Genomic DNA, 10,000 nt, shown 5'->3' on the forward strand with positions numbered 1-10,000 from the left:
TCCAGCGTAAATACGTCACTCAGGGCTCAAACCTGATCGTTACGGAGTCGAGGCGGCTAATCCGGGAACGTTTTCACGGCTTTTCTTAAGCTCTGTGTTTTCTGGCGTGATTTAGCGAGACGCTTTATGGCTTTCCGGAACCTCTAAGACGTATCAAAAGGAAAAATGTGGTCGTTTCAGTCAGAGGAGACATAACCAGTCTTCTGGTCTTATTTATTTATTTATGCCTGGGAGCTAACATGCTAATCTGAGGTACTCAGATGTATTTTGCTAGCTACGAACCCTTTTCGCGTGTCACTCTGAAGAGATCTTGTGTCAAAGCTCGGCGTCCTGAGTCATGACTTTATGTTTATTTGATTATTGTGGCTGTGTTCTAGCTAGCGATCGATGCTAAGTATAATTACAGTGTAATGGAGTGTTTTACCAGTAATTTTCCAACACATCTGAGGTAAAAGTTGACATTCCGGATAATTCCGGCTCATTTTCACTGCCACTGCGTCTTCACCCTGTCTGTCTAAAAGACCTAATCCATATTCTCGTGATTTTAACCCCTTGAACAGCGAGTGCGTTGTTGAACGTTTTATTTAAACACACAGAATTTCCTGATGCTATAAACATTTAAGTCAAGCAGAAGAAAGTATTTTATGTTTCTGAGGATGTAGTGTATGATAGTTGAATGAATATAGTTAGCACAATGCTAAATGTATTTGCAGTGTAACGTTCGCTGTACGGAGAGTTTTATCAGTGATTAAGCAGCACATCTCAGGTAAACGTTAATGTTCTGAGACTTAACAGCTACGTGTTAGCTAGCTAAACAGCTAGCCTCAGTAATTAGCCAGCTTGTGTTTGGCATCTAAACAATCTTTTCATGACTTTCTAACCGCCATGTATCCGACGTCCTGTTGAATATCGACCGATTTGATCAGCGAAATCCTGGAAAATACTTTTAAACGTATTTGAGGAGTAACGAAATATCAATTTAACGACATTCCACGATAATCAAGTCCGAAATACGTTACGCTACACCGGTGTATACAGTGACATCACAGGAAAACAACAGGAGGGTTAAACACTCCTCAGGGTTGAAGCGTTAACAGTGTTGTGTGTGTGTGTCTGTGTGTGTGTGTGTCTGTGTCTGTGTGTGTCTGTGTGTGTGTGTCTGTGTGTTCTGTTCCAGATCGACGCTCTGTGTGAAAGGAGTAAAGAGTCAGAAGCTGCTTTCCTCAGCGTGTATAAGAGATTAATCGATGTCCCAGGTATGTGTCAAACTCACACACACACACACACACACACACACACTCTCTCTCTCTCACATACACACACACACAGACACACACCAACACACACACACACTCTCCCTCTCACATACACACACACACACACACAGTTATAATGTTTCACTAGAGTGAGAATACCGTAAACACATCAGTCTTATTTATGAGGTGTGTGTCTCTCTTTCTCCCTCACACACACACACACACACACTCCTGTAATGACTTCACCGGGTTTAGGTAGTTTGGACTGTTCCAGGGCCACACGCACACACACACACACACACACACACACACAGGAGCTTTGGTTACACTATGACACTACAATGTGTGTGTTCCTAAACAGCTTTTAATCCACTCGAGTGTGTTTGTGTGTGTTTGTGTGTGTGTGTGTGTGTGTTTGTGTGTGTGTGTGTGTGCATGTCTGCCTGACTTTTGGCTGAACTAAAGTTCAATAGCTGTGTGGGAGGCCTTAAAGGCTTACACACACACACACACACACACACACACACAGCCGCACACACACACACACACACAGACGCACACACACACACACACACACACAGACGCACACACACACACACACAAAGGCGTGCTGGAACAGGACTCCCTGTCTGCCTGTGTAATCACTCAGTATCCCCAAATTACTGGTGTGTGTGTGAGCTCGTGTACGTGTGTGTGTGCACTCGTGTACGTGTGTGTGTGCGCTCGTGTACGTGTGTGTGTGTGCACGTGAGTGTGTGTGTGTGTGTGTGTGTTGTCTGGGAATGTCTGTCTTTATCTGTGAAATCTGGAGCTTGTTCATTCTTGTCTGATAGTGTCATCACATCAGTGTCTGTGTACGTGTGTGTGAGTGTGTGAGTGTGCGTGCGTGTGTGTGTGCGAGCATGTGCGTGTGTGTGTGTGAGTGCGTGTGTGTGTGTGTGTGCGAGCATGAGACTATCGAATCATATTTCTCAATAAATAGCAAACTAATATTAGTTCCAAGCTACACAAAATTACATGTTATTAAAAATTAATCAAAGGTATTAAATAACAGTATTTTATTCACACACACACACACACACTCTCTCTCTCTCTCTCACACACACACACACACACACACACACACACACTCTCACACACAGCATATGACTAACGAGCATTACATTGAGGTAACGAGAATCAGTTCACATGTATACGTTTCTAGCTAATATCTCTATATCACACTCTATAAGGAACGTAATATAATTAGCAGGCTTTAATTAGTTTACTAATGACTTAATTGTTAATTAAATGAATCATTTGTGTCTCTCAGACCCGGTGTCTGCGTTAGAGGCGGTGCAACAGCTGCAGATTGCGGTTATTAAGATGCGCGACGTGGAGGCGGAGAATCAGAAGCTGAGAGAGAGACTGCAGGAGTACGACAGAGAGGTCGCAGAGGTCAAAGGTCATGGTAAGGGTTCACACTTTTATATAATGCTGTATATACATATATAAAATCTCTCTCTTACTGTCTGTCATTATTTAAAGAAACTGTAGCTGCTAATGTTTCTCTCTTTTTGTCTTGTTTGTAGAAGAAATGATTAAAACTTTGAGGGAGAAATTGGAGTCTTACGAACATTTAATTCAGTGCGGAACGAAAGACGAGGATGAAGAAGAAGAACAACGCAACGCTAACTGTGCAGGAAAAGAAAGGTCAGTCATGTAAAATGTTTAAAGATGCTAATAAGATATTAGTAAGATATACTATACAGCTAATCGCAAATTTGATCATATGACATCACCACAATTGTTTAGCTTTTCACGTTAGCTAGCTAGAAAACATTATTTTGGCTTTAAATGCAGAATGATTTATCTAGCATTGGCTAGCTTTCTTGAGAAATTGGTTAACTAATTAATACAGATAGCTATAAATACGTCAGAGGTAGGTACGCTAACTAGTCGCCTGGCTAAGTTTAGCATAGTGCTGAGTGTAAGTAGCTGATTAGCTTAGCTCTTTTGTTATTTAGTGGAGTGCGTTGTTTAGGGTTGAATTGTATACGAACATCGATCTGGCAGCTGGCAGTGTTAAGTTAATAAGCTGATGTTAGCACTGAACACAGTCTAACACTGTTTATTGCATCATATGGAAAGGCTTTATCAGGTCATAATACGCGAACTGTAAAGAGAACAAATATAGACGAGATTAACAAGAACAGGAAACAACGACCAAATAAGGAAAGGAGAAACTAAAAAGGGTCAGACAGTGCGTGGAAAGCCAAAAGGGTTAGAACTAAGCGTCATGCAGTAGTCTGTAATTATCTCTGGGACACTTAGGGAGCCTACCTAGGGAACCTACCTAAGGAGACAACCTAGGGAACCTACCTAAGGAGACAACCTAGGGAACCTACCTAGGGAGCCTACCTAAGGAGACTACCTAGGGAACCTACCTAAGGAGACTACCTAAGGAGACTACCTAGGGAACCTACCTAAGGAGACTACCTAGGGAACCTACCTAAGGAGACAACCTAGGGAACCTACCTAAGGAGACTACCTAGGGAGCATCTTTGCAACGAAAAATGTGGATAAACATTGAGCTTTAGAGTGAAGTGAAGAAAAAGGGCTTCTGACTCTCTCTCTCTCTCTCTCACACACACACACACACACGCGCGCGCGCGCCACCATGCCACTGTGTGTGTGTGTGTGTGTGTGTGTGTGTGTGTTGTGAGCTAACAGACACTATTATATCAGATTAGAGATCACGTGACTCTGCTTTGAGCACACACAGTACAGTCTGCGGATTAGTGTGAAACCGAGAGGGGGCTAACAATGTATGTGTGTGTGCGTGTATGTGTGTGTGTGTGTGTGAGTGTGTGTGGGTGTGTGTGAGGGTGTGTGGGTGTGTGTACTTAATATAAACAATTCTGGTGAAAACGGAGCCATAAAGTCTGTTCCCAGGCTCAGGGCTCCTCCTGATGGCAGGTGTGTGTTAACCACACTGATGTACACTGAAGTCTGAGTGTGTGTGTGTGTGTGTGTGTGTGTGTGTGTGTGATTAGTGATGTGTTGGAATAAAAAGCTAAATTTATTCAGAAAGTTGTGGTGATATCGGCGTGGTTTCTCTTCTCAGAACCCATGAGGACGAAGCGATGATGGTGGATGTAGAAACAGCCAATCAGGTAACAGCTCTAACCTCAAACATCCTCTAATTATTAATTCAGTCTTTTTTTTTCAGGTATTGCTCCCTGTGTATTTTATTTTTAACTGTAATTTTTCATGATTGCTTTTGTAAAGTGCCGTAGCCTGGCAGTTTGTTAAATCAGTGTCTGAATTATTCTTATTCGTTCTCTCAACATGTTTTAGTTTTGTTGTAATAAATAAAGATGTGGGTGGAGTCAACGGCTCTTGGGGGCGTGTCCACAACATGACTGACATTGTTTTTCTCAGGCGTACAACACACACGTGCTTAGTGTTTTCCCCACCATATTTCTAACGGTAAGAACAATAAAAAGAATGATTACTGCCCCTTTAAAACAGGAACTACAACCAAAACAAAGAGCACATGGTGCTGTTGCCATGGGAACAACCACGGTTGCAGTTTGGGTGCAGTGTAAATGAGTGTAGAGGAGGTATTTATCCCGAGTTTGTTCCCTGTTCTGATACCAGCACACTCTGAAGGGTTCAGTTTAGAGAGTGCATGGTGACATCACGGTGTGTGTGTGTGTGTGTGTGTGTATGTAGGCTCTGGAGGCGGAGCTTGTGGTGAAGCAGAGAGAGGTGGAACGTCTGATGGAGGACGTACAGAAACTCCAGAGCAGCCTGACTGACCTCACCAACTCCACAGCCAATCAGATCAGAGAATTACAGCAGCAGCTCGACTCCAAGCACACACTGCTGCAGGTCTCATACACACACACACACACACACACACACTCACACACACACCACTGAATCTAGGCCTTGTTCACTACATAGTGCACTTCTGTATAATTTAATGAAAATTATTAAGGATATTTTAATAACACTATTAGGAAGCAGGGAGTGGTGAGTAGGGGGATTAAGGAGTAAAGTGTAGGGATGTTAGGGGTTAGGTAGTAAGGATTAGGGATTATTGAGGAGGGATTAGGGAGTAGTTAGTAGTGAATAGGGATTAGGAGCAAGGGTGCAGAGATTAGGGAGTAGCGAATAGGCAGTAGGAAGCAGGGATTAGAGAGTAGGTAGTAAAGATTAAGGATTATTGAGGAGGGATTAGGAAGTAGGGATTAGGAACAAGGGTGCAGGGAGTAGGCAGTAGGGAGTAGAGATTATAGAGTAGGTACTAGTTATTTATTTATTTATTTATAATCGCACTATCCGTTGCACCCAGATGAGGATGGGTTCCCTTTTGAGCCTGGTTCCTCTCAAGGTTTCTTCCTCATATCATCTCGGGGAGTTTTTCCTTGCCACCGTCGCCACTGGCTCACTCATTAGGGATAAATTCACAGTGATAAATTTAAATATTTACAATATATTTTTGTGAATCCATTTATTTCTGTAAAGCTGCTTTGTGACAATGTCCATTGTTAAAAGCGCTATACAAATAAAATTGAATTGAAAAAAATACTAGTGAGTAGGGAGCAGGGAGTAGTTCATAGTGAGTAGGGATTAGGAGCAAGGGTGCAGAGATTAGGGAGTAGTGAGTAAGGAGTAGGCAGTAGGGATTAGGGAGTAAAGTGTAGGGGGTGATTAGGGATAGAGATTATGGAGTAGGTACTAGGGAGTAGGGTGCAGGTAGTAGAGATTAGGGAGCAGGGATTAGGAGCAAGAGCGCAGAGGTTAGGGAGTAGTGAGTAAGAAGTAGGAAGTAGGCAGTAGGGATTAGGGATTAGTGTGTAGGGATTAGGGAGTAGAGATTGTGGAGTAGGCAGTAGGGATTAGTGAGTAAGGGAAGTGTGTTAAGGTCTGATGAGCGATGTTTCAGTGGATTTTTAATTTGTTGTTTTGCCTTTAGGAGCTTGAGGAGAAGCTGGAGGCTCAGGCGGACTATGAGGAGATAAAAAGGGAACTGAAGTGAGTTATAAACACCGTAAACTCTGCATTTATACCGTAACACATCAGGTTTAAGGTTTTGTAAGTTGTATGTGAGTCACTGATTCTCTGAGTGTCTCTACATTTTCAAAAAAAAAAAGCACCATAGTGATAAAACTGAGATAACAGAATCTCTTTGATTGTCATGTGTCTTAAAGAACAGGAGCTTTTTAACTTATTAAAGATGTACTTTTCAGGACTGCTGGATTTAGAACGCTCTAAGATTTGGATCTAAATGTGTTTAGTTTCGGCTTTAAAGAGCAGCGCTGTGCTTTATCGACCCTCAGATCTGTAATGAGGGTGTTAACCCCGTTAGCGTGAGCCGTGAGCTGAGTGATTAAATCTTGACTCCATAACTCGATTTAAGGCTATTAAAGTCACTAAAGTTGGCCGTTGGTGAATGTGGGCCGTTGTTCAGCTGTTATACTGCGTTTAAATCCGTCCTGTTGGGACACATTCCACTGTAATGGAGGGAAATGTTTAGGGGGAAAAAAGAACTCGTTTAACTGCATGAAGCCGATGAAGCCGATGAAGCCGATGGTGTGTTTGCACGCTGTGTTTTACTTCCATAACCATTTACGCTCAAAAAATGAAATTATATTGAGACTTAAAATGTCCCTGCTGTCAAAGATCATGTGTTTCCAGAACACACACTATTTTTATTTCCTGTAATAACAGCTTTATTATATTTAATTATAGAACACTTATGGTGTGTATAGTAATCTTTTAAACTGTTTTAACTCGGATACTTCAGTAGTGACGATAACTGGAGCTTCGGGGTGAGAAGTGAGCTTCTAAGTGAACTTCTTTCTCTATTCGAACATAACGAGTGTGTATTTTTGAGTGTTTAGTCCTACTTTTGTACATTTTTCCTGCTGCATCTTAATTCATGACATTCTCCCATCCCTAGCATCCTGAGATCCATGGAGCTCGGTTCCTCAGAGCGTCCTGCAGAACAGGTAAAGTTTTAAGACTTTACTAAGCGTCTTCTATTTTCTTTTTCTCCGAGCCCAGGAAGCTGTTCTCATGCTCAGGACTCCCAGTGGAACAAAAATAAGATCTATACCATGTGTTTTTGCACAGGCTTCCCCGAGACGGCAGGACGCATCGCTTTCCAGGCAGGAGGACAGCGGCCAGGACCGAGACAGCGTCCAAAAACAACCGATTAACAGCAGCTTCACCGGTGAGTGTTTGAGGAAGTGATTGGATAAAATAAACAGCACATGGCTATTACAAAATGCAAAAAAAAGCAAACAAATTGGAAATTGAAATCGATTTCAGCTTTATATGGAAAATTCGTCGCACAGAGAAACACTAGATCTGCCTCAGGGTTAATAACCACATCTATGTAAATAAATAAAAGAAAAACAACAAGTAGCCTAAAACAAACAGGTGTAACACATAAATGTTGCTTGTTTATGCTCTGAGAAATCCACAAATTAATGCGTCATGCACATTTACAGTACTCAAAAAGAGCTTAAGGAGCAGAGGGAGTGAGTTAAGGAAGCTCTGACCAAATATGGAAAACAGGAAACATGACCATGACCAAAATGGGTGATGGTTAATGAGAACAGGAAACAATGACCATAAAAGGAAAGTGCATAGCAAAAGGCCAGGTAAGAGGGAACAGGATGGAATCAGTGGACCATAGACACTATTTAGGTCACTTTATTCCCTGCAGTGACACACTCATTAGGGGTGTGTGTGTGTGTGTGTGTGTGTGTGTGTGTGTGTGGGACAGGAAATGTCAGGTCAGTACACACCTCTGGGCTTCTCCATGGAAGCACTGCTTCTCCTTTGGGATGAAAATCTGATTATAAACCTGACTGTAGTGTTTTAATTCTCACCTGAAACCAATTATAATCTCTCTGTTTATGTGTTTTAATGTTTTACTCAGTCCTGCGCTTTTCTTTCTTTCTTTCTTCACCAGTTTGTCAGGGTTTTCTCCTCTCTGGTGTATAATATTATTGTCTCCTTCAGGTTCTGCGGAGAGTCGTCTTCCTGCCTCACCCTCCACCACACCTCCTCGATCCGGCCACGCCCACTCACAGACTCCACCCCTTTCTCAAATCCTCGTGAAGAGCAAAGCTCCACCTGAGTCGGCCCGCTCTTTTTCTTCCGATTTGTTTAGGCAGCGCTTCAGTGCTGCTTTTCCTCCACTCTCTGGCAAATCCTCAGCTAACTCGTTTCTCCAGCGGACGTTTGGGCAGAACCTGTACAGCTCAGACCTGCACACGGAGGAGGAAGTGGACACGGCTGAGATCGCGCGGCAGGTGAAGGAGCAGCTGATGAAGCACAACATCGGGCAGCGTGTGTTCGGACACTACGTGCTCGGGTTATCTCAGGGGTCCGTCAGCGAGATCCTCGCTCGCCCCAAACCCTGGAACAAACTCACCGTCCGCGGGAAAGAACCATTCCACAAGATGAGGCACTTCCTGTCTGACGAGCAGAACATCCTGACGCTGAGGAGCATCCAGGGACGACAGAGAGGTGATAAGCAAACATTATTAACACTAACATCACTAACATTATTAACGTTACTGACATTATTAACATTACTGACATTGTTAACATTCAGAGAACTCAAATCACAAATTCCGCTTATGAATGTTTATGAATATGATATTAAAATATTTCCTCTCAGAAATACAGGTTAGTTTGTTAGTTAACTCATATACGTGTGTATGAATCAATGCCAGTAACTTCGTTTAAGACACGCCCACTCTGATCAGCTCTTAATTCCATATATGGATTCAAAGACACACCTACTCTAGGCCCCGCCCCTTTGTATCAAACTGATCTACTGAGGAATTTCTATAAAATGAAGGTGATATGGTGGCATTTGGTTTTGATTTTCTTCTCTCTCTCTCTCTCTCTCTCTCTCTCCATCTGTGTGCCTCTCTCCTTTTCCTTCTCTCTTTTTGTCTTTCTGTATGTTTTTGTGCCTCTCTCTTTATCTGTCTCTTTCCTTTTCTTTCTCTCTCTTTATCTCTCAGGTAATATCACCAGTAGAGTCCGTGTTCCTGAAAGCAGCTCTGATGAATCCCATAAGTCCGTTCTGGATCAGACTAAAAGGGACCTGCAGGGACACAAAAGTGAGTCGACTGCACTTCCTCTGACTGTGTGATGTCACTTCCTGTTAGGTTTATTAATATTCTGTGTATTCATGAGGCAGCAAGGCAATGTGTGAAACACAGACGTGTTTTTTTTTCCATTTGTTCCTGCAGTTGAAGGTGTCCACTCGTCTTTATCAGTTTCCTCAGATGACAACCTTCCCTCCGTCCTGAACGTCCAGCAGGTGGAGTCCGGTTCCACAATGACCTCTGACCTTTCCAGTTTGGGCTCCAGATTACTCGGTTCCTCCATTTCTGTGCTGCCTTACTCACCTCTGGAGCTTAACTCTGCGAAAAACACCTCCTCCTCTCCTGTGATGGACTCCTGGAGAGAGCAGTGGTGGAGCGCGATACACTGCGAACAGCGCAAAGACACACACACTCAGGAAGACACAGAGGTAGGACAGATTTATGGACACTGTAGGACTCTGGGGATGTAGGACCTTTGGAATAAGGTATTCTGGGAATGTAGAATCCTGGCAACGTAGGAGGTTTGAAATATTGGGAATATGGAGTGTTAAAGAAGGGAATTTGGTTATGTTTTGTATATTATGGGAATTACAGTAACACGTTTCTCTTATAATCTGC

The 10,000-nt window shown here is 42.8% G+C and overlaps 1 protein-coding gene across 4 annotated transcripts in view; it reads left to right on the plus strand.

Annotated features, from left to right (window-relative positions):
- LOC113524172 (homeobox protein cut-like 1) overlaps window positions 1–10,000 on the plus strand; it is a 35,527-nt gene that overhangs the window by 15,115 nt on the left and 10,412 nt on the right. For 3 of the 4 annotated variants that reach the window (XM_034312547.2, XM_034312548.2, XM_034312549.2), the window contains exons 4-14: window positions 1,178–1,256; window positions 2,569–2,706; window positions 2,828–2,948; window positions 4,363–4,411; window positions 4,974–5,132; window positions 6,223–6,281; window positions 7,210–7,258; window positions 7,383–7,482; window positions 8,280–8,789; window positions 9,296–9,394; window positions 9,527–9,810. In XM_034312547.2, the coding sequence (XP_034168438.2) occupies window positions 1,178–1,256; window positions 2,569–2,706; window positions 2,828–2,948; window positions 4,363–4,411; window positions 4,974–5,132; window positions 6,223–6,281; window positions 7,210–7,258; window positions 7,383–7,482; window positions 8,280–8,789; window positions 9,296–9,394; window positions 9,527–9,810 (1,647 nt within the window). Of the gene's footprint in view, window positions 253–1,177; window positions 1,257–2,568; window positions 2,707–2,827; window positions 2,949–4,362; window positions 4,412–4,973; window positions 5,133–6,222; window positions 6,282–7,209; window positions 7,259–7,382; window positions 7,483–8,279; window positions 8,790–9,295; window positions 9,395–9,526; window positions 9,811–10,000 lie in introns of all 4 variants that reach the window. The other variant, XM_053241207.1, reaches the window with a different exon arrangement.

Source organism: Pangasianodon hypophthalmus, chromosome 17 (genome assembly GCF_027358585.1).
Source record: "Pangasianodon hypophthalmus isolate fPanHyp1 chromosome 17, fPanHyp1.pri, whole genome shotgun sequence".
NCBI lineage: Eukaryota > Metazoa > Chordata > Actinopteri > Siluriformes > Pangasiidae > Pangasianodon > Pangasianodon hypophthalmus.